The sequence below is a fragment of the Curcuma longa genome, unplaced genomic scaffold (assembly GCF_044706935.1).
Source record: "Curcuma longa cultivar G26 ecotype Majalengka, Jawa Barat unplaced genomic scaffold, ITB_CL_G26_1.1 utg2646_np1212_2152390_RagTag, whole genome shotgun sequence".
In the NCBI taxonomy this organism is placed as follows: domain Eukaryota; kingdom Viridiplantae; phylum Streptophyta; class Magnoliopsida; order Zingiberales; family Zingiberaceae; genus Curcuma; species Curcuma longa.
In genome coordinates, this window is record NW_027435599.1 from 1818707 (window position 1) to 1844460 (window position 25754).

At 34.4% G+C, this 25754-nt stretch overlaps 1 protein-coding gene across 1 annotated transcript; it reads right to left on the bottom strand.

Moving 5' to 3' along the window:
* Nucleotides 1-2680: 2680 nt before the first annotated feature.
* LOC141819905 (protein REDUCED CHLOROPLAST COVERAGE 1-like) lies at nt 2681-25497 on the bottom strand. Its single transcript, XM_074707162.1, has 24 exons — nt 25373-25497; nt 25201-25262; nt 24879-24971; nt 22407-22479; nt 19049-19402; nt 18877-18944; nt 18672-18803; nt 18408-18449; nt 17350-17874; nt 17084-17241; nt 16447-16987; nt 15040-15102; nt 14838-14939; nt 14414-14731; nt 14243-14335; nt 14061-14162; nt 13860-13964; nt 12501-12634; nt 10870-11053; nt 8827-8958; nt 8610-8722; nt 7768-7858; nt 4409-6901; nt 2681-2887 (listed from the first exon to the last, which is right to left on the bottom strand). Exons 1-23 carry the CDS (start codon nt 25431-25433, stop codon nt 4625-4627), a joined length of 5823 nt encoding a protein of 1940 aa, XP_074563263.1. The 5' UTR covers nt 25434-25497; the 3' UTR covers nt 2681-2887; nt 4409-4624.
* Between the last annotated feature and the right edge of the window lie 257 nt (nt 25498-25754).

The window sequence follows — 25754 nt, forward strand, 5'->3', positions numbered from 1 at the left end:
CTTGCACTTACTTGGTTCGATTCCTTGTGGGGCCCAAGAATCTCACCTAAAATATTTGATATGGATTGTGATATTTATATAAAATGGATTTTACTAATTAATTAGCTTGTCATGAATATTAATTATATGAATATATCGCGGTAATTAATCTGTCGGCACACTCATAATTCTTTTATTATCGAGTAGTATATTTGTGCAAGCACGCGCATTAAGCTTTAATTGGATGGCATCTAAATCTATCTTGAATAAAGTTACAAGATATAGAAATTAAATCAAATTCAAATTCTTCGACAATCAAAGTTGTCGTTTGGTGAAAAATCAAAGTTGAAGAGATAATTAATTATTAACACTTTATAATTATTGAGAAGATTGATTTTGGGGGAATTATCTTTGGAAACTAAAAGTTGCTATACTTCTTCTAGGGTGACGTGGCAGAATCTTAGTGCTCCTATGTGGCACTAATAGTCAAAGATCTAGTTGATCTGTTAAATCAAAAGGCAAGAGAAAATAGAACTTATCTGAAGCTCCTATATATACAAATCTCAGCCTCTCGGTATCTCGACTTCTTGATCTCTCAGTCTCTCGGCTTCTTGACTTCTTAGCCTCTCGGCCTCTTGGCATTTTGACACCTCAACTTGTCAGCCTCTCGGCCTCTTGGCACCTTGGCTTCTTGGCCTCTCGATATCTCGACCTCTCGATCTCTTGACCTCTATCTCAACCTCTCGGCACCTCAATATCTCGACCTCGGACACCATCTTGACCTTAGATGTCATCCTTACCCTGACTCAGGGGCTACGAATGTTTCCGAAACACGCAGCAACTTAAGAATAAAAGGACGGTTACGAGATTATCAGATATGGTTCTCCCGAATACCCTCATATCCGCACATAATGTCAAAAAAAAAAAAAAACAGAAGCAATCAACATTGTCAGATATTGTCCCCTTGTACACCCCCATAATGATATCGATCCGGTCGACGTGGAGATGTTTTCCTAATGGTTATATAAACCTTAGAAAAGGTACATCTAAAGGATATTTTTTTTTCTTTTCTTCTTCTCCTTCTTTGAGAGCTATCTATTCTTCCGAACAACCATAACTTGAGCGTTGGTGTGGCCCACCAGAGATTTTTTGGTGTCAGTCTAACCTCCGGCCATAGTGTGTTTCAAGTCCCCTTCATTTTCTTAAGCGGGAGTCTACGCACATCGGATCCTTCATTAACTGATGGCTTAACCATCCATGGTAGCTAACTGGAACATATGGAATATCATAATCTAAATGACATTGAATATCTAATAATTAACACTCATTTATTTGGATAGTGAATTTGAATTTGTGTAATCGAATACATGTTAATGTTTCCTTCTATTTACAGTTTATGATGTAACAATAAAGACGAATACATACTTATTAATGTTACAACATCGAATTTTCACAATATTTCATATTTCAACGACTAGTGACCTTCCTCAATCTCACTACTAAAGCTCTAACCTTACTTACCCTCCCCTATGCTTTCGATAACTAACTTAAGACCTAGTTACCCTCCTCACTCCCTTCTTCAGTAAAAGATGGAATCCGCCACCCCAACTCCGATCACTCACGATCATCTATGACAACATTGTCTCGACTACCCTCCTCACTCCCACAACAACCTTGTCCTTGAGATCAAATTTCAATGACCATAAATTCACTTGCTCTCTCGCTCGCAATCGTAACTCAACTCGTAGTACCTCGAAGAAAGATACAAAATGCAAGAAAGCTATCGATATAGTTGAGGGCTCAATCATGATTAGAAGAAGTCAAGTAAAGTAGTTGCAATAAGAGTCGACTTGATTGAAGCATGCACTTTGCATTCCTAGAGTTGGACCAAGGATCTAGTACCTAGCCACTCTTTGCAACATGCATCTTTGTGAAATGGGGCATGGCCACATTGAGAGGCTCTTAGTCTTCTCAAACCTACATTAGAGGCAGCCTTTCCACATGTAACTCACTATCTAGTGCACCAATATGCTCTCCTCTTTTCGACATGTTTAATTATTGAGTCTTCTTCCACAAGGATCTCGCAAGATAATGATGGGATCAAGCATATATTTGGATATATCTAGACCTAATCCTAACTATGTTTTTTTTAATTTCTTGTTGAACGAATATATGGTACATTGTTCTTCCACCTCTTTTTGACCTAGACTTAAACTTGTTAGGGTTAAGTGGGCATGTCGGGTCGGATAGATTGATTGAGTCGATCCTGAAGGTAAGTCAAGCTAGGGGTGGACTCATTCCGACCGAGTAAAATTATCATCTTCATTCTCCACCCTTCATTCACGTTCAAGAAGGCCGATCAATCCAAATGGACTAAGCAAGTCAAGTGAGATAGTCGAGCTAAGTAGGTCAATCAAGCCAAGTGAGTCGGTTGGGTCAAGCTAATCAAATTGGTCGATCTAAACAAGTCTATCAGTTCTAACTCAGAAAGAAAAATTAAATTTAAAATCAACTTGTTTGGGAAAGAGTGACTATATTTTGGTACACAATGACAACAAACACATGATAAGAGGGTAATTTTGTTCATCTTCTGCATTGGATCAACTAGCTGATTCTTCTCATCTCTCAACAAGAATAAATCATTATTAGTACTAGATGATATCTAAATCAAAATCCAATTAATTATCATTACATTGACTAATGAAATAAAAACATTCAAGGAGCATTTTATTGTGATGTGAAAAATCAGTTTAACAAAATACTCTGATTTTAAAAATAAGTTCCAGAGTAGTATGAAGTTCTACCTTAACAATAAACAGCAGATCTTCTATAGGATTAGTACATGAATGGAATCACAAGTAACTTTTGCCACATCTCGTGATCGTCTTGTTTGTCTTTTCAGCATCCCCTGTAGATTTTCATGAAAATAAAACTTCAGATTTTTTTTTGTTTTTTGAATTAGAATCTCCAGAAAGCCCTAAATGTTGTTCAGTGCTAAGAAATCAAAGAAGAGATTCCAAAAACTTGCAAATAAAAAACATAGTAAATGTTGTAGTGAGTAGTTCCCTGTGAAGTTTGCTGGAATTATAGTCTTGCAGGAAACCAAACAAGCATAATGAAGGAGAAAACGAAAAAAATTTGGGTGGTTTTGGGCTATTTGGTTAGAGTAAAACCATATTTTCAGACCAGTGTTTCAAAACTCCCTTAGTGATTGACTAAAGTGTTCTATCTTTGGTTTAATTAACTTCCTAACCATTGCGCGTTTTAATGTACATAATTGTTCATCTCTGATGCTACTACTATCCCACCTCATATTTCTTAGGAAAGCCTTTGGCCTTGCATTCCCACTAGAACAATTTAAACGCAACCAGAAAGGAAAGCAAAATCTTATGACCTTAAAAGAAATGATGAAAACTTTTTCCTTAATCAGTATGATTCCTTTACTAACTTGGCACTAAAACCTTGGGCAATTTCGCAAATACATGAAAATGATAATTTATAGGAGGTTACAATGAACTACCTTAGAGCAGTGCAGAAGCAAGCATATTTGGAAGTGTGACAATAAGACGTGTTCCTAGAATTTGAAAATGAAGGCGAGTTTCTAGATCTAACTCTGGAATATAACTTAGCCACATGTATTACAAAACTGTGCACAATACAAAATATTTGAAAAAGGAAAAGTTGAAACATCACACACGTACCATTATATGGATAGAAACCTATATAGAAGATGTATATTATCAAATGGAAGTTACTATAATTTTGATCCAAGTTTACAGAAACTTGACTTGGATATTACAAGAACAGAATTAGAGTTGATATCTTCACTGAGGCAATTAGGAGAGCAAATAACCAGAATTAGAATACAATATGGCAACATTTCAGAAATCATTGTCATTTACAACAGGAAAGTTTGTGAATTAATCTACATGTCGGACAACCAGACAATTGCTTAATATTATCCACAATCCAAGACAGAAAAAAAACATCTGAAACATGAGGCAACCATAAACATGTGGCAATTTCATTCAGTAAAATAAGGTGAAAGTGCCATTTATGATGAATTGACTAAGAAAGTTTGTCCTAAATAATGAAATAGTTTTCACTAATTACAGCCAAATAATCAAGTCTATTGATGCTTTCAACTATTTGCCAAGTTGGCTGAACATTGGACAACTTACAATATACAGAACCAAGGTGTATGCATCTCCTGAAAAAATGAGCAGGCCACTCTTAGTTAAGATAAATTTTAAATTTCTGAATCTTAGTCTCATGTCCTAATAGAATAGTGAACCAGTGTATAATCACCATTGGTTAATATCAAAGAGACTTCTAGGTTTCTGATTTAAGTTAATGCAACGAAACAAAAGCTCATTATTGCTGTATGCGCAATTATGAAGATAAGTAACATCATCAACAGATAAATTACCTGCCTCAGACAATGAGATGATTCATCCCTTCTTATCTCAATATCTCATCTACCAAAATTTGGCCCAACTTCTTTATCAAAAGCAGTGAGAGAAGAATTCCAATAAACTGTAAGATCACATATTCAATTCTCAAGTCCCTTTTGTTGATTGAAGAATAAGAAAATCTTTCGAGCCAGTTAGCATATGAAGTCATGATGGATTTCTTTCTTGTGTGACTAACTGGCATTAGTATTTTCGCTGGAAGACATAATTTCTGGCCTTGCCACGTCACTTACTCTTACTACTCTGCTACAGATAACTTTGAAGGACTGTGATTCATAAGGCCTATTGAGCAAACTTATGGGAAGCCTTAATGTCAGTTTACGTCGACGTCGACCCTTGATGTATAAGCTAAACCTCCCCTGGTTCTCATTCTTTCTGCTACTTCCATTGACACTTGTTGTGCTGTCATCTTGTGTGTCTTCTCTTAAAACAGTCTCAGAATTCAGTTGACCAGCCTTTATGTTACTTTTTGATTCTTCTGATTCTTGTTTCTCTATCCAGCTTACATCCAGTGATTTGCTAGCGTTTATTAACTCAGTAATTCCATCATTCTCTTCAGTCCCGTTTCCTTCTTCATTATTGATATCTGACTGAGACCTTGTGCTGACGCCAGTGCTTATTTCAGATGCTATCGTTGGTGCCAATATAGATTCAGCAATAGAATTTATAACAGGTGGCCAAATATCCACTGGATGGCTTCCAGACCATACAGATCCTGGTACAAAATCAGGTACATTTCGACCAGCATTGCACTGCCATGGATAACAGTCTCCATGAAACATGTTGCTATTCATACCAAAAGTGGAATTGGGAATGACTGGAGGTTGGGTGTATGGTGGATACATTATTGGGAAGGTATGAACGATGCTAAGAGGCCTAGGAGAAGAAGGATAAGGAAGATGAGGTGAGCTACACATGGGAGTACCAGCATGAAGGCTAGTACTCAAAGGCCACGGGGCAACTGCAGGAATTGTACCACTAGGAGGAAGACCAATACTTACAGGAAGGGGACCAAGTACTGGGGTAGGAGATGGATTAAATGGCGTAGCAAAGGCAGACAGCTTTTTGGAGGGGATTTCTCTCCCGTCGGTGATACTAATCTGTGATTGCACAATTGAATCAGCGGCACAAACTTTGTCAGAAGTGTCATCGTCAACCTTTTCGAAATCTTCCTGGACACTAGAGTATGAAGTGATTTGAGCAATGCTACATGAGGTGTCCTCATCATTTCCTTCATTTTCAACAGTGATAATGCACTGTAATGCTTCCGCAGATATATTTCTAGGTGAATTCAGACTGCAATTGACATTTTCTTCTTGAATCTCATGATCAAGCACATTAGTCACAACGTTATTATTGGTAGGCAAGCTCCCACTAGAGGCCACCTCCAATCCAGAAGATAAAGGTTCTAGAGGACTATAAATTTCACAATCTTGCTTTCTTCCTTCTTCCTTCTCAACTTCAACATTTCTAACTGTGTTTAAAACCTCTTGCTTTTTAACCAAGTCCTCCTGAGCTATGCTAGATATCTCAAGTAGCATAGTAGAATTTTCATGTTCCACAAATGGAAGTGAGTCCTTTACTTCTGGTACATTGCTTCCAACAAATTCCTCTTGTTTTGATGACATATCCTCCAGGGATTTCCTATTCTGTATCTTGGCAATGGTTCCTGGAGGTGCCAATGCTACATCTTTGTATGATGGAGAGTTACATAGACCAAGAAGCGATTGATTGTGAGGCTCAGAGATAGTATTTTCCTGGTTATCATTGTGAACAGAGAATGACTGCGAATCTATGACTGCCATGCTTTCAGAAGCATTCCCAGGCTTACTCGAGTTCTCATGGTTGGTGGATGAAGGCAATGACTTGACCCTGTAAGTGACAGCCCTGTATACCTTCTGACTAAATTTGGTTCCAGGTGACTGAACTTTCATGTTAACATCCTCATTGACGTTTCCAGGAACCACAGTTCGTTTTCTTAGCAAGTAATACCCTTTGCTCAAATAAGAAGATTGTGTCTTTGATTGCACCATCTCATTAGGAACATTATTCATCTGGTAATTGTAGGATTTCCTAATATTTGTATACTGATGTTTGATTCGGTGGAATGACCCTCCAGTGGACCTTGGCCTTTGAACAGATTGCCAACCATTTTCTACCTCTGTATTTGCCTCCCTTACACCTTCACTAAATGAATTGAGATTCTGTTCTCTCTCCATAAATTGTTGAGGAACTGCTAACGGTTTTCTGCTAACTTCTTCATATTTAGCCTGTTGACAAACTGCTAAATGATTTTCAATAACAGCTTGTTCATGACCTGCATCAGTGATTTCATTATCGACAATGTGAATGCCATCTTTCACCAGTTTCACATCATCTGCAAGATTTTGTTTTTGTTGTTGGGATGATGAATCAGCGACATTCAAATTTTGAGAAGATAGCACTTTGACCTGAATTGGTAGGCAATTGAGTTTACTAGGATTGAAACAAATTACAAATAAGGTAAAATTAAATTTCATGAAATATCAATTCCAGGGTAAATTGGCGGTTTACCATACAATTTGAGAATATCCATCAAACAGTATTTATCCAAGATTGTTTACAAAAATTTGAGGATATTCTGGAATAAAGAACTAAACTAAGCATCAACCTAAATGAATGATATACTTATCATACATTATTCTAAGAACACTCGTAAGTCAAAGGACTGAAGGTTACTTTCATTGAACATTTATCCAAACTTTTTTATAAGAGTTTATTTGGGAACAAAGAACTAAAATTATCTGACAAAAATCAATATATAATTATGATACCTTAATCTAAGAACACTTATTAAGTCGTAATTTTGTAGTATTTCAAGGTCATTTTCATTGAATATGGCTGAATAGATGTTGTTTCTCAAGAATTAGTTTTGGAAAACTGTAAAATTACTTTATAAGTACAACACTAGGTATCTTGGTTATTCAAGTTCAAACACAGGAAAATCCAACTGTCTTGACTCTTGAGCCACTCCTCTGTTGGACTGTCATTGTTATGGATAAAATGTTGCAAAGCAAGATGCTTTTATGTAACAAGCTTATCTTCTTGATGCTGAAAGGTACGCATGGTGAAGAATATGTATGTTCATGTTATCAATAACTTGATGAGTGTGAATATCAAACAAATATCCATTATTTTACATGAGCGTATCGAAACCAGTACTAAAACAAACCAACACAGTTTTGGCAAGCCATCATTTGAATTATGCAGAGATTAAGCATTATAATAATAACCATTCTTTATTGAAGAATAAAAACAAGATGACTTATCAACACACCTTCAAACCCAGGTTTTTCCTCTTCAATAACTCTGCGTCCTTTGCTTTATCATCTTGATTGGGATCAATATAATCAAGAAGATCAGACACACTGCCCGACAGAATACATAACCAATCAAGTTTTCTTAGGTAAAAAAACAATCAAAGGAATTTTTTGTTGCATATCTATGGGATTAAAAAAAAGTACATTTATTTCAGGAGCACTCTTTATTTTATTTGAAGCATGTTGGGGGCACGCTCTTCTTAGTTCTTTAATCAAAAATGTGCATCTCTTGTTTATCCCTCTTATGTAGAATTAGATTTCTTTTTTCAAAAATATATAAATATCCAAACCAGCTCTAAATAATGGAATTCACCAGAACATTTTATATACTAGCTAGGTGTTACAAGATGTTAATATAGTGAAATTAGTTTCATGTTTAAGTTTTTAGCTGGATCTGACAAAATAAATAATTTTTCATAAAACCACTAATTTCCCTTCCTTCCAATGTAAAATTAACCATTTTTATTGATCGGACGGATAATGAATGTGAGTTCTACAGAATTTTTGTTAAGTTTCAAGATGAGTTAGAACTTGTAAGAAATTAGATGATTTCTGATAAAAAAAAATCTAATTTTGGCATTAAAAAATAAGGTAAAAAGCAGGGAGCGATTTTAATTTTTTTTAAAAAAACATAGGTGACCCCATCAGGATAAGCCCAGAGATAAATGCCTAAATATTAAATCAGTATAAGCAAATGCTACAAGACAGGACGTATGTTGGCAGTGCATTCATCTATCTGAGAATATTCATGTTCAATGACTGCAATAGTGTTGGAACAATTATCCATCTGTTGTAGTACCTTAGGTGGCCTTTGCTGGCAATAGATGCATCCGGCTTTCGCATACCATTCCGAGCAGCTTCTTGCTGCTCAATAGCCTTTGATTCAAAGTACTCAAGCCAGGCAGCGGCATCCTGCAAAACCAAACAACAGTTTCCACAAACCAGACATTGATGCTGTACAAGATCCTTAAAAAAAAGCTTTACAACATGTCGCCACATAAAGACACCTAAATTACCTGAGTACGCAAGTCATCTGGACCCAGCTTTGCTCTAAGTATTTGAAGTGTTGTTTGCTCATGTTGAACACTCAAAGGATATGCTTCCATTAAGGATAGTGCAATAGCTATGGCATGGTAGCTTGCTGCAGTCTGATAATTAATGCAATAGCAAAACTTGTTATACTGCATAATGATGATAGCATTTAAATTTATCAAGCTTTCAAGAGAAAGGGAGCAGTAGAATCTAACTGTTATTTTATGATCAACTAAATCTAACTTTTGTTACAACAGATGGACTGGAAAGTGAATTTGGTTAGTTAGAGTTCATTTGAAAGATCTTCATAGTAGATCATACAAAAGCACAATAACAAAGGGGACCTCAAAAAACCCACCTAATTTAGGCTATCATGTTTTACGCTACCCACATTCAGGACGAGAATGGAAAGGACTAAGTAGAAAAAGCAACTCAAGGAGAGGTGGGAAGGAGATATGAGATGGGCAGAGGATTTTACATCCCATCTTGCCCACACAATTTTTGCCCAATACTCCTATGTTCTGCCACCATCAAACTGATAAGCACACACCCAAAAAGGGTGCCTTATTAAGAGGAATGCCTAAGTAGGCACTTATATTCTAAAACATTTCATTATACTAAAAGACCATCTACTCTTGAAAATAGTTTGATTTCTTTGAATCAAGCTATTTTAGTGAAATAGCTTGAGTAAATAGAAAGAAAAAAATTAAAAATAAAAAGAGGTAAATGTCTATTCAATTTTTATAAGTAAATATATTTTTTAATTTAAAATATAAATTAGTTAATTAATGAGTTGACTTGTTCAATGTTAATAAGGCAAGCTGTTTAAAAAAATATTTAAAAAAATGAAAGTAAATATTGATTAAATTATATAGGCATTGAAAATTTCTAAAAATGCAAAATAAATTAATTCAAATGATCAAATAGTTGGATGGAACAACTTGAGTAACTGAAATAATTTTTTTTTAAAAATAATTTACATTTAAATTTATCCTTTCTTGGTTTTTTTTTTTTAATCTATTTTAATTAGTTGACACATCCTTTTTTCGTGAAAAAATATATAAAATAATTTTTCAAAATTCAGTCCAGCAACTTCTTGCATCAAGAGCTTGATAAAATAAATTTGATTAATTTTAACCATGTTTAATTTAAACAATATAAATAGATTTCCTTATAGAATAAGATAAACAATTATTTTAAACAAATGAATTATTTTAGCCCAGCAATTTTATAAAATGAGAACCCCTCTCCTTTTTTTGAAATAATTCTAATTTAAAACATTTAAATCAATAGGAATTTATTACTAAAGAACAAAAACAAAAATTATAACCAATTTCAATTAGTCAAGCTATTTCACCTACACAACTTGACTGATTGGAATTAACTAATGTTATATTTTTTAAAAATAAAAATTAAATTTACCTATTAAATGACCATTTGCTTCCTATTATTATTATTTTTTCTAAATCCTCTTTAGTCACTCGAGTTGTTTCACCATATAGCTTAGTTCAAATAAATTGTCATCCTCAAAAGTGAAGGGTATTTTAGTCCAAAGAAATGAAATGGGCCTTATTTTGGCATTTTGAAACACATTGGCCATGTTTGGTCATTCCACATTATGAGTAGCAGTATTTGGGTAGCTCCAAGTCGATATAGTTTTTATCCCTCGTGAAGCAAAGGAAGAGATTTTTGTACCTTAACATGAATTTATGCTACTAGTATTGATGGAGATCAAGTTTCTGATTTAAGTTCCATTCTCAATACCATCATCAGACACTGGAATATGGAGAAATGAAATTAAATGCAAAAAAAAAAAAAAAAAAAAAAAAACTTAACCCAAACCTATGGACCATGCTAACTCTATTAACACCAAATGAAAAGTAAGTACCAGCTGCACCAGCAAGAAGTAATTACTAATTATTTGTGGGATTTATTACATCAACCCAATGTTTTAAAACCATTAAAACGCACACAGATTATTCAAAAAATCATGAGAAAAAAGAGATAAATGAAAAACAAGAACAAACCTGAATATGGTCGGGGCCAAGTAACTTCTGATTGCATTTCAAAGCTTTATGAAGATATCTAAGTGCCACATGCACATTTCCCAGGCCTTCCTCCATCATAGCCACATTAATATATGTAGCAGCTGTGTTTGGATGAGATGGCCCACAAGTAAGATGTAAAAGATACAATGCACGCTTCACATACCTGATTACAATTAAACAAAATAATTTATGGAAGATAGAAAGCAACATGTTCTGGAGCATGATCACACATATCAGTCTTAGTAAACCTATTGAAATCTACTAGTCAATGCAAGTTACGACATATTTTAAAAACTGATGACCTTTTTGTGCATCAATTTTAACACTTGCATTGACATTGAGCTAACTAAAAGGAGAATATTCATTTATCTACTATGTCTATTAATAAAGAAAATATTTCAAACAGTAAAAAAAGTTGGAACTCAGAAAAATAGCTAATGTTGGAACCTCAAATAAACTTCTCGATTCTTTGAGTAGACAAATTCCAGCTTTTACCGGATGCATAACACCATCAACAATGAACAGAATGACAAAAGTACTGAATATTCAAGCCAGATCATAATGACAAACATCAAGAATAGACAATGTACTTATTAATATCCTTTATCAACATATGTAGACAATTTTCCTTTTGTGAATAAAGGGAAAACAAGAAAATTCAACTAATCTAGCAGTCTGACAACCATTGCAGACCACAGATCTATGGCAAAGGACCAACTTACGACCATGGGAGAATAAGTGCTAAGTTCTAACTTCATCAGATCTACTTTCCCAAAGAAAAAGCCAAAATTCAAATACATTGAATTTTCTTTTATAAGGCCCCAAAATAAATGAAAGAATCTATGACATCAACATGTTTAATGAACCCTTTGACACTGACAAAGCTTTAAATTAAATGAAGTACCAGAACATAGACTTGAGGATTGTAGGCAAAGACTTCATCCTCATTGTAGCCAGGATACAGTTTTCTTCTGTTCTTTCATAATAAGTCCAAACTATTTGGATCTACATTCTTCTAGGTTCTTTTTGGCAAATATATGTTTAGTCAAAAAAATTTACATATATAGCTCTAATCTCTGTTCAAACCAAGCGGCTTTTGTACCAAAAATCATCTTTTGCCATTGTAGAAATCTTACATCTCAAGTTCAATAGCTTCTGATGAACTTTCACTCTTCAATAGTCTGTTTGGTAGTGTACTTCTTTCCAACACAAAACAAAGAAAGACATCTTCCTTGCAGTGCCCTATATCAAGAATATTCTACCAATGCACTATCCTAGTTTTACTGAAACTAAGGTTTCTACTCCTGTGTTATAAGTTATAACTCAGGAAGTATTATTTCATGCAGATAACCTAGTTCAAAAGTTTCAATGAACACTACTGAAATTCTGTCTCCCTCTATTCAGGACATGAACCAAGGCTAAGAAGTATTTAGTCAATTCTGATTGACAACATGGATATGATGTGTCATGAGATATGATACCAGCATTTAAAGCCATGTATTTGTAAGAAACGATACAGATGTCTACTGTACTTCCGGAGAGAGAAGCTTCGGCACTAGGAAGAATGAAAATAATCCATGAAGTATAAAAGATATAAAATTGGATCTTACTTTAGTGCCAATTCAGTGTGTTGAAGTCTGTAATAAAATACAGCTAGATCACCATAACTCTTCATTGTGTCTGGATGATCCAAACCAAGCTCCCTCTCATTTATGTCCAATGCCTTCTGCTGATAAGTTGTAGCCTAAATGTTGCAAAAACTCAGTGGACTCCCAATTAAAAATGTAGAACAAGTTGTGAAGTGCAAAAACAGAATCATAAACAATTGTCATGTATATTTTAGAGATACACGAATAATAAGAATGATGGATAAAAAAACAGAGCCATTATTATTCAGGTATGAAGAGGAAATTTTGATGGAACATTTTGTGTTTATCTCTTAAGCGAGACATGTAAAGTTGTACCCGATGCGCGCTTGACCATTCTATATCACGTGCCATGATCTCATATAAGTGGCCCATATTCAAGATACCTAAATTTAATTTTATTGTTAATAATTTAATATATCAATAGAAAAGAAATTTCAGATCTACCACAAAACATATCAATCGACCTAGTGAATCCATATAAGAGCAAATCCTGTTCTCCTGGATGGCAAATGAGGTGCAAACTCGTGCACTTCACTCCTCAAATGGACAGGAGCAATAACCTGATTGCTCAATCCACATGCCATAGGTCAATAGTGTAGGTGGCACTGATACCATGTTAAGGCACAAAATGGAAGTCCAATCCAACCAAAAATGTCAATGCACTTTGTAGGAAGCCTTCTAGCACTCATGAATCACCAAGTGGAGTGCAGTTAACCACATCGGACTGAAAATGGGTGCAGATAGGCTATCCAAGAGGGTGGAGCAAGCTGTAGACCCTATAGTCTCAATGCCAATCAAACGCACAAACAGCTTCAAAGACCATAGTTGGAACTAGATGTGTGAGTTATTTTGATTAAATAGAATTATATATTGTCAATACCAAATCAATGATCTAGTCTCAATTGCATAAATATAAATTCATGTTCACCATTTGTTGAAAGGTTGATACCGTGGGCTCGTTCTCAATATAGTAGCATTGCAGTATTTTTTTTTCTATTCAGATGAATGTTCAATCACTTGACAGAATACAATAGACACATGCATTCATCATGATATATGGCTCTGAAAAGACTGCACTCTAATCTGCTTTAACTGGCAGATGAATCACAATGACACACTCGAAGAATTTTCTCATGCATAGTGAGAATGAAGGATTAAAGCAGGTAAAGAAAAGTATAGATCACATGCATATACATGTGTTAGATTGATTGTAGGTTGAAAATCCTAATAAATAGTCACAAGTATGAAGTACGAAACAAATTAGATACTCAAATTCCATGAAACATAACATTAAGTTGCACAAGTAAAATGAAAATGCACCTGATTAAAATCACCAGTATGGTATAGGACTACAGCTAAAAGACTGTATGCTCCAGCAGTCATCCGATGATAGGGACCACAGACTGCAATCAGTTTTGCCAGAGCCTGCGTCCATATAACACTTGAAGACATGAGAAAACGATACACCAAGAAGGCTTGGTTTAGAAGGAAATACATAAATGTATGTTACAAAAAAATGACCTTTGTCCCATAGTTGATTGCATCTTCAAGTTTTCCCTTGTCAAGTGCTGTTTTTGAAGATTCCAGTAGTTGTCGCCCATCTGCAGATGAGCATGCAACTTGCTGCAGAAGATTTGAAAGAAATTAAGGCCCTCCATTGCATGGAACACTTTTAAGCTGATAATCAGTTTTTGTTGGTTTACCTTGTGAACAGGAACAAGGCTGATGATGTCCAATTTATCAAATGGAGAAGCTGAATCCATATCAAAATCTCTGGGTGCCAGTTCGATCCCCACCTAGGAAGAGTGAAGGTAATATAAAAAGGAAAATTATATGTCATGCAAAACTTTTCCATAGGTGAAAATGATAATTACCTTATGGCATACCCCTCTCAAGAGGGCATACTTTCTTATGTCCTGATAGTTTGAGATTGTGAGTTCCCAATCATATCGCTTCTTCAAGAACAGTGTGAGCCATGTCCAGACCAGAGAATGAACATTGACAGAACGATGTGAAATTCCAGCATCAGGGATCCCAAGGAGCAAGTTAAGAGTTGCAGCTATTGATGTAGACAAGTCTCTGGTTTCATTAACAGCAGCAATCACAGCCCGTACAATATGTTTAAAAGATCTTACTATCATCTCATGAATGCAGAGTGACTGCACATGAGATAGCTTCTCTGAAAGATTCACCTGAACAATGAACATAATAAAAAATGTATTTTAACCATTTTAGCGGTGAAATACATCTTGAAAATGTAAGTATACTGAATCTCTTCGAGTTAAATGGGTAACTTACAACTTGACCAAGCGAACGCATTCGTAGGCCTCTTGTATGCATGAAATCGGTCAGAGTTCGACCATCAACAGGGGAAAGTTCTAACGACCCAAAGTCTGAAACCTTTAGCACATATCAAGGAACAATTCATAATTGTTGAAGTCATCAACAGAAAAAAAAGAAGCATGCAACAGATGTGAAATAAACAATCCTATGAACCTACCAACTTCGGGAGAGCAACTTCATTGTAATATCTTGTTGCCATTTCAGTTAATTCCTGTGGAGACTGATGATGAAAAAATGAATAAATTAGCACAACACTATGCAAAATTGGTAATTCTCAAATGATTGAAACAAAACAAAATTCATGATGTGTGATAGATGGAGAAAGGTAATGATGTTGGATTTTTTTCCTTTTTTGTCCCTGGGCCTTTCTGTCTACAAAATTTATGCTACTTCATAGGAGCAAAGTGCACAGAGTATTTTTTTACCCTGACTTGAATCCTAAATCATTGAGAAAGAGAATGTGGAAAGATTGAACACATTCAAGAAATAAAGCATCGCCATAATGCCTGACCTTACATAGGTTTATACCAGAGTTGTGAATATCCTAACCTTATTGGTAGTAAATTAAAACTGACTTAGCTGATTAGTTTACTACATCAGGCTAACAAGGGGCATGCTCTGCACTCCCTATGAGCTTACTTTTAGATACAGTAAACAACACAAGTTCTCTCAAAGTAGCAACCTGATTCAGGCTAACCAATTTGTAATTGTGGATGAAAGACTAGTTATCAAGTAGCAAGTCACAAAAGTTCTACTACATGGTAGTGAGATAGCTTAACAAAACAATGCACATGATAGTACAACTTGTTGCTTGTTGAAGCCAATAAGACTCTAATTTCCAATCAGTTAAAGGATAAACCACAACCTAAACTCAGAACCTCAAACACTATACCACTGAAGCTGACCTTTCATTTAAATGTTAGATAAGTAGTCAGTTTGACTGGATAATGTTTTCTTTGAACTTCCACATAAATTGAATTTGAGATAAAAAATACAATTCACTCATGAATAATCAGATAATATCTAAATAGAGATACTTTATTCATATCCGTTGCTCCCAGAACAGCATATTCAGACTGAATTTGCATGTGTTGCGTGCTCATTGAAATGTGAAAAGACATACTTGTAAAATAAGATCAAAAGCCAGAATAGGAGTACAGAAATTTAATGCCACACAATTCTACTATACTAAAAGTAGATTCCAGAAGTCTTGCTGATCTTAAATATTTTGAGTAAAGGAATACATCATAGAGATTAACATTGATCGGTAAACAAGAATTAGAATTTTGCATGAATGTCTAAACTTCCAGTCAAAGTTATTTTCACTTATCTTCTGCTTGAGAATTGAGAAGAAAGAACATTTCATTAATGATAAAACTCAAAAATCATAATTAATTATGTAGAGAAGCATTCTTGTCTCAATATTGCAGAAATTTTCTCAGAATTCTGTTGCAACTCTATTGTGTAGGGTTGATAATTTCTGGAATTCTTAATTTAGCAAGTGAAAAAATTAAGACATAAAAAAAAAAAAAAAGCTACCCTAAATCCTCTATCCCATAATTACCTTCATATCGAGTCTAACATTAGATTCTTTTAACCGTGTATATGCTGGTTCAGGTAGCAAATCTTTGAGCATGGAAGCTTTCTCAGCTTCTCTACTTTCATTCTGAGGTTCACTGAATGGCAGGCTCACATTTTGCTTCCCGTCAAGGGTCTTAGTAGTTAAATTTTTATCAACAATTGAAGTTTTCTCTTCATCAGGGTGTGGTTGCTTTGAAGGGATTTTGAGGATTTTAAAAGGTTTCCCAAGGCCTTCCACTTTCATCTCATTTTTGGTCGTTTCTCCTGTTTGTTTTTCACTTTTTCCACCTGCTTGTTTCTTGTCCTCCTCACCATTATTTTGATCCTGCAAATGTTGAATCCAACAGGCCCCCAGTTCCCATCTCATGAAGGCATTGCTTCCAGCTTGCTCTTCCTCAAGTTTAACCAAACTCTCCTTCAGTAATTTCTCCACAAACATTTGTGCTCCAGAGAGTTCCTCCTGTTTTGAGCTTTGATCCCTTTTCTCTCGTGATGTATGGCTCTTATGAAGAAGCATTCTGAGACTGAAACAACAGATAATAGATTCAACATATTAGGCATGTAAACATATAAAATGGGTTCAGACAAAGAAACAAATACATCTATATACCAACAAGAACCTGTTAATATTCAAAGCATTTGCACCACCGTTTGTTTGATCCTTGATTTCAACGCCTTGGAAAGGTAAATTTATTTCACTTTCCTCATTGTAATTGACTTTCACAACAGCTATGTAACCACAGTAACGCACAATAACGACCCCTAAAGTGACAATATCCTGCAGTCAAAACCCGCAAATTTGTTGATTGACAACAAACATTAAAAACCAAAATAGATAATTGCATAGTTATCGTAAGATTTACTAACAATATACAAGTTCTCTTACATGAGCTGCTGTATTCTCATCAGCAGTAATTCCTTTTAGCAAGTTCCTCTGGATAAGATTCTGGAAATCAATTCCAGTAGTTTTCCTCCCATCAATCTTTGTGTCTATCTTACAGCTTGCATCTGAAGCGTCTTTGATGACAGTGATGCTAAAATCTCCCACTGTCTCAAAGTGCAGTATTTCATCTTCCCCCAGTGAAAGCTTGTCATGATTTTTCTCCATAAGTTGCTTCATTGTTGCAATAGCTCTTAACATTGCAACATCAACAAATAAGCTATGAAGAAGGAAGGCTCTTCTGTCACGTATTTGTCTCTCTTCTGCTGTCTTACAAGGCATGGACTTAAGAAAAAGGAACTCATTTACCCAAGGCATGGTTTCGCCTTCACCATCCCATGCACATCCACCTCCATTCCCTCCCCAGGTTTCATCCTCAGCGGGTAGGGAAGGAAATATAGATGGCGACTGAGAAGCAACTGGAGGTACAAGCCATGTGTTTGCACGAAATCCATATGGAAGATTTCCAAACTGAAATGAGATGATAGAGCAGCTAAAGAATGACAATACTACATCCATGGCTAAAATAAAGCATCATAAATTGTAAGATTGACACACAATAAAAAAAATGTACATAGGCTACACTCTAAATGTTGCAAGCATAATTTGAAATGAGAGGAGCTAAATTTTAAGAGCTCCTGAACAGTAATCAGGCACATTATAGTTACAGGGAAATAAAGTTGATATAGCTACGGATCAAACTCAGGGTCTCTCAAACATAATTATGTATGAGAACCTGATGGTTTGTTTATTTTTGGTCAAGATTCACGTTGAAAAATATTTTGGATCATAAATGAAGAGGACGCCACAATCAAACTGCAAGTCACAAATTTAATCATACAACAAATCGATATGAAAAGAAGTAATAGTGTATCATTTCATCCAAAGAAAAGGGAACTAGAACAATGAAGTACCAAAACGTAAAAAAGAAACAATAAAAATATTTCCTTGGAACTTTTTAGAGGAAAAAAACTTGAATCTACCAAGATAGAAAATAAACCAACCTTATTACGTTTTATGAAGGCTTTCATGAGATCCTCGTAAGCCTGAAAAGAACATATCATTGGGATGATGACTATGTTAGAAGTAACACTAACGCATGAGAAATAACTCACAATGTGTTCAAAATTGTCAAAATCAACTGTTCTAGCATTGTTTTGGGAGAAAATTCTCCAGCATTGTTACTTCAGCTAATTGCCAGTAATGAATAAAGTAGAAGACAAATGATTGAAGATCAAATGTAATCAGGGAAGGGATGAAAGCCTGACATTGTCAAATGCTCTACTGAGATGTCTCAAGAGATCGACAAGATTGTGGCAAAGGACGCGATGCTTCCCGAGACTGTAAAATCCTCTAGCACAAGCCTCGATGATCACAACCTTCCCGTTACATAGCTTCACCTAGCCCAATAACGAAATAAACATGATCAAATCATTCGAAACAGAGTAGAATGTTAGGGCGGAAAATACATACTTCGAGGAAGAAAAGATGGTCGTCGGATGGGCATTCATCCTTCCGAAGACTTGTCGTCCGTCTTATAACTGCAAAATAGGAATCGACCATAAAAAGGCCGAAGAAAACAAAAAACAAAAAAAAAAGGAAACAGTTTGATTCTAAATTCAAGTAGGGAAGAAAATGGACTCACACTGGACGGGAGGGGTCAGATCGGCAAGCGAGAAGAACTCGTAGAAGGCTCCCAGACGAGGGCAAGCGCCACTCATCTCGGCCTCCAGATCATCCGACGAATCCTTGGCTGGCGGCGAGGATGAGTCAGACTTTGGTGGTCCTTGGCACTGATGTTCCGAAGGGGTCTTCCGGTTCCCCTCGGCGTCGGCGCTTCTGAGGCTCTTCTTCCCATCCTTTTCGGTAGCGGAGGCGGCCTCACTGGGAGACGGCGACGGCGACGGCGACGGCGGAGGCGGGCCAAAGCAGGTGGTGGGGGAGACAAGGTCCAAAAGGCGCCGCACGTGCTCGACGGCACGCTCCTCGTCGTAGCCCTCTGCCCATTTTATTAAAAAGTCCCCTCAAAATTTTAATTCGCCATAATATTATTCAGTGTTCAAAATCTTTTATCATGGATCTCTTAATTATTCACATTATTAAAATTATTAACAAAATATAACATAATAATTTTTAACTCTCATAAAATAATATGAGATGTTTGCTATATTGTCGCCATTAAATAATTTACTAGGATAATGGTTGAAAATAAAATGATAGTATTTAGACACATAACACCTCCAAACACAGTAAAAAAAATAAAAAGTAAAAATAAATTAAGATCTTCAAGAACTTCATGCATGGAATGAAGATTTGTTAAATAAGATACTTTGGGATATATAATCACAGAAGAATTTTCTATGGATAAATTGGATGCATTATCATTATGTTAAGAATGCAGATTTTAATTTGAGCATAGAAGGTAAAGTTTTCGGATTCTCCTCTAATTAAAAGATTTATTGAAATTTGAAACAAGACTGTCCACAGTTCAAATGGTGTGGAGAGGGCTAATATGGCTATGATAGATTTGATTATTGGTGAGATAAAAGGGGTTTCTAAGGCTTATCATTTTTTCATGCCACGGAGTTTGGAGGTAGTTTGGAGGACGGGTGAGATGCTATCTAATTTAAATCAACACTGATAATAGTATATTACATCGGTTATAAATAATCATTATTATTTCAGTAATAAGGTGGAATCCACCATTTCAACGGTTTCACATGGTCGGGCCCACAATCATATGTGAAGAGATAAATCGGGAAGCTACAATTAGCCACTGCAGGGAAGACATTATCTCAGTTTAGCCGAGATTCGACCATTATCTACTTCAGTAAATTTGCTCCATAGTAACCAACTCAATTATGTTCCGAAAGCAAAATATATAATTGATAACTATAATGTTATAATAGTTGTAGTTGATAGCTACTATAATACGTGCACATGTGATTAATAGTATTTTTTAATTTAATATTTAATTTTTTAAATCGATTAATTTTGAAGATGATTAACCTGACTTCACATAAGTTTTTTCTCGGCCATTAAGATAAATTCAATTAATTATTTGATAAAATTTATGATTGACTACTTAGTTGTTGGCTATACAATTATTTTTGTTAATTATTCGACTAGAGGTTGGTCTAACTGATTAGAGTCGGCTCTTAATAAAAGCTCTTGAGAGTTTTGAGCTGATATAACTCTAATTTGAAGTCCTTATACTAAGTAAATACATCAATCATAGGTCTTTGGCATTGACAAAATTATAAGTTCAAATTCAAAAAAACTATTGTATTGTAAGTATTTTAAGTAAAGACTATAAGAAATATATCTTACTTTCTCTTATGAAGGGACATATAGAAGTGGAAATTTTTGCAAGTCATTGGATGAGTGATAGGTCAGAAAGTAGGAATGGAGTTAGTTGATAAATCGGAAAACACTCGTAACGAGCAATCCATCAGAACACAATTCATCTTAAATACATGGGAAACTGAGAAGGTGTCCTGTCGTTCCACCATTGTCCCATAATAAGAATAGAATCTTTAAACCATGTTAAAGAAGTGAGTTAGCAATTTTTATACTATTACTTATCTTCCTTGGGGCTATATATGACACAAACAATCAAATATACACTAGCACCTACCTTATATATCTATGATTTTATTTGTCTATTCTCCTCTTTAGTCGAGTTCAATTCATATTTAGATCGCCATTATGTTTTAAACAGATGCAAAGTGCTATTATATTAGATAGGGGTCAATATCTCCACAAAAGCATAACTACAAGTAACTAGTAATTTTTTCTAATTATTATTAATCTAAATTATCTTAATTTTATTGTAACTATATTTTTCTTAAGGTTGCGACAAGGCATTTTTCCACTTTGATTTTTTTATCAAAATGATATTTTATTATATTGTTCAAATCATGTATAATTATCCAACCATTATAATCTTTTATTTAATTTCTAAATCAATTTAACATATTATAGTAACTACCAACGTATTCGTCTGATTCAAAATTTAGATGAAAGATAATAGTGCTGAATAATTTTAAGTATAATTAAGCAATTATACATGTATGAATAATAGTATTGAAAGTTTTTTTAATAAAAAAATTAAAATAGGATGTGATGATTTGAAGAAAATAAATATTCTTTTGATTTTTATCCTAAATATATGCTATTATATTAAATAGGGGTCAATATCTCAACAATAACTACAAGTAACTAGTTTTTTTTAATTATTATTAATTTAAATTATCTTAATTTTATTGTAACTAATCATTGGCGTAGCTAGTGCTGGGCTACATTGGACTGGAGCCCACTGGGCTCATGGGCTGGAGCCCAGTGCAATCCAATAATTTTTAATTTAATATATTAAATTAAAATTTAAAAAAATTAAAATAGTCTAATTTAACTTTATTAATTTAGTCCAAGGCAATTGAAGATCTTAGTTATGTCTTTGGTAACTATATATTTCTTAAGGTTGAGACAAAGGATAAAGTCGACTCTAGCACCCATCAATGTAACGACGATGAGGGAGAGCGAACTACCTCTTGGGTGAAGAAGCCTGCAATATGACTAGTTTATTCCTAGATAGTATTCCTTGCTTAGCTCCCACTTTGGTTTAAAAATAACAATAACCAAAATGATACTTCATATATTATTCAATCATGTATAATTATCCAACTATCTCTCTAGTACTATATAATATTCTATCTAATTTTTGGACACTTTATAGCAACTACAAATGTGTTCATCCGACTCAAAATTTAGATGGAAGATAATAATATTGAATAATATTTGAGGATAATTAAGTAATTATATATACATATATAAATAATATAATTGAATATCTTTCCAATAAAAAATAAAAATAGAATGTGATGATTTGAAGAAAATAATTTTTTTTATTTTTATTCTAAATATATGGTCATTACTTATAACTATATATAATCATTTTGTGTGCCTATTGATAATCATTACTCGAATGCTCATATTTTAATTACCTTCGACCAACGTGAGAGTGCATGGTTTAAGGACTGCGACATCCACTGACTCATTCAGCTTTGATCCTTTCACCTGAAAAGAAAAAGACAACACGATTTATAATAAACAAATTACACATGTGCCAATATTTCAAATTTTATATAAATAAATCCAATCATTTTGTCTGCTGACGTCAGAAACATCCCATCCCTGATTCTGATAAATTTATTTAATTCTTCCATTACCAACGTTTATTTTCTGTCAAATTATCTCTTATTCGACGCTAAAATACCTTATTTTTAGGGCCCTATTCGTGAATAAATTTAGTGTTTATGTTAATAAAGATTTATATCATTCAATACTAATAGGATTAATTCAATAAATAAGCTTGAGTAATTTTTTAAATTAAATAAATATTTAAATAAATATGTTCAACTTATTAATATTCATAAATAATATTTTTAAATAATATAAATAATATATTCATTAATAAATTTTTTATTAATATGTTCAACTTATTAATATTCATAAATAATATTTTTAAATAATATAAATAATATATTCATTAATAAATTTTTATTAATATATTAAATAAATAAATAAAATTTAAAATAAATAAATAAATATAAATTATCAAATTCAATAATCAATCAAATAAATAAAAATTTCAAATAAACATAATTAAGAATTCAATAATATCTAAACGAATCAATCAATCTATTTTATCTTTTAAAATCATTATTTAAAAAATATTTTAAAAATTTCTTTGATCAAATAAATTGATACGACTGAAAAGCGTGGTGACTGAGAAGTGAAATATGATAATATTATTTTACTCATGTGATATCTCTATAATTTAATTTATCACAAATGCTATCCGAGAATAAAATTAAATAAAATGTTGTCAAACTTTATTCATTAATTGCAATACTAGTATTTTGTCCTCATGAACCGTATAAAACTCTTTGAAAGAGACAGAACAACTTCATTAAATACAATTAATTTTGACAACAAACAAAAGTATTTCGAGACGTCGATGGTACGTGGGCTCCATGTGATATTCATGAGTTTTAAGAAAAAAGTATTTCTAATTATTTAAATAGATATTTTTGTTCAAAAATTATTAATAACAGTGTTTTATACTACTCTTTCTGTTAAATTTTAAAATAATTTTGATTAATTTAATCAAAATTACTTAAGCATGATGTCTTTTAGAATAATATATTTTAGAGACGAATCTTAAAAACAGGATTGTTCTAAGCTCTAAATTATTATCTATGTAAAATTTTCTATTTAGCCCATTAAAATCCATTCCTTCCACACCCAAAGTTAGAGTCTTCAATTTATGTTGCCTCCTGAGACATAGCTAAATTGGTTATAACGAAACAAACGTACAGAAAAGGATAAGAGTTCGAATCTCGATAAAATCGAGCAATACCCTCCTCCGTCATGACAAACTGTTTATTGATTTACCTCCTCACAGATGATCGTGGGCCGACCATGTAGGGCCGCTGGGGTGGCGGATTTAGTTAAAAAATTTAAATAGGTTATATTAGTATTTTATCAATTCATTTTAAAATAAATTCAAATGGGTTGACTCACTTGGACCTGTGATCCTCGCAGGCTGATCCACGGTGGATTTGGGTTGGCCTGCGGATTGAGATTTTTTTCATTCTAAAATTTAAAATAAAAGTAAAAAAATTTTAATGAGATCTTGTGCTTAACTTATCTAACACGCAACTAAACTTAATTTTTTTTTTCAATATTTTTTATATATATTTTATGAACTCGTGAGCTTAATTCACTTAATCCACAACCTATGGATTGACCTATCTAACTCACAATCTATCTGGAGTTGGGTTAGATTAGAGATTTTTTAACCTGTCAAGATGGCAGGCTAGCCCATCCCGCCCCATCATATGATGAATTTTTGATAAGTTGGCATGTCCCATCATGAATTAATCCATTTGACTACATTATCCAAAATCCATCCTAATTTCTAGATTTGTCCCTAGAGTATTTTCAAGGTGAAAGAATTTTGTATTAAAATTGTTCTAAAATGATATAATTTTAATCTAAATTAATTTAAATATGAAATATAAAGGTTATTTTAGTTATAGCTGAAATGTTATTTTTGATAGTTTTTGAAAAATATAATCATGCATTTGATTTGATTGGGATTGAATTTTTTTTCATACATTTTAAATCTTAGCGTATTTATGTCAAATGTATTTTAGTACCCTTTGTTCAACTGGGCCATCTTCCGTCAAACGAATTATATCCACCATTCAATTTCCATTCTTTTAATTTCAGAAGTTATTTTCTCAAATACGCTACCTATGTACTTCCAATTGATCTCCGACTTTTTTTGGATTTCTTGAGAAATAAAAACTAATAATAATAAAAAAAGAATTAGTTGATTACGTGCAACACGATTTCAGAAAAAGGAAAGAAAAAAAAAAAAAAAAAAAAAAAAGATTGCGTTTAGTTACCTCGTGGGACAAGGAGAAATTGGTGATGTTGCAAGCGACGGTGTTGAGGCAGAGCAGCCGCCGCACATCGATGATCTTGTCAGTGGATATTCCCTGCAAACGATTCACGCAGGAGGATCAAACGATTTTGCTTTTGCAAAAAGGAAAATCAATTTTGATTTCGTTGTTCGATGGCAGAGACCGGCATTAGCGGAATCTAAGTGTTCTTGAGTCCGTCGTGTTCGTCGGGAGCTTGTTTGCGTCTTTACGTTTTCAGATTTCAAATCTGAATGCGAATTAAGCAGATAGAAGAAGAAGAAGAAGAAGAAGAGAGATAGCAGACCTTCAAGACGACATGAGACTCATCTGGAAGGTTCACCCGGACGTCCAGAGCCAGAGGAAGAACTGCGCGAGGACAACAGCAATCGATCGGCAGTTTAGGTCATCAAATCCAACTGAAGGAGAGAGAGAGAGATAGAGAAAACAAGGAGAAATAGATCGGTTTGTTTGCTTACCTTTCTCATCCTTCTTCTTCCGCTCGCCCTTGCCCTTTCCTCGACCGCCCTTGGGCGCCATGAGGACGACCGACTCGCCGCTCCGCCCGCTGCTTCAAGGAATCACAGAGTAGCCAATCTCTCCGCCGAGCACTAATGAGTTGGATTTCGAATTAGCGAATGGGGGACGAAGGCCTCGCGCGTCTAGAGGAATCGATTAGCACTCCGTGAGCTGAAGAACTCGGCGACACTCACCGCGGAAGCTAAGGGAGGACGCCGATGACGCCGGCGATGAAATCTAAGCCCGTCGGAGAGGAGAGGAAGCCGCCATTGGTGGCGAGGGGAGGGAAGGAGGAGGTGAATGGATAGAAGCAGCAGCGGAAGGAGGAGGATAGCGAGAGGG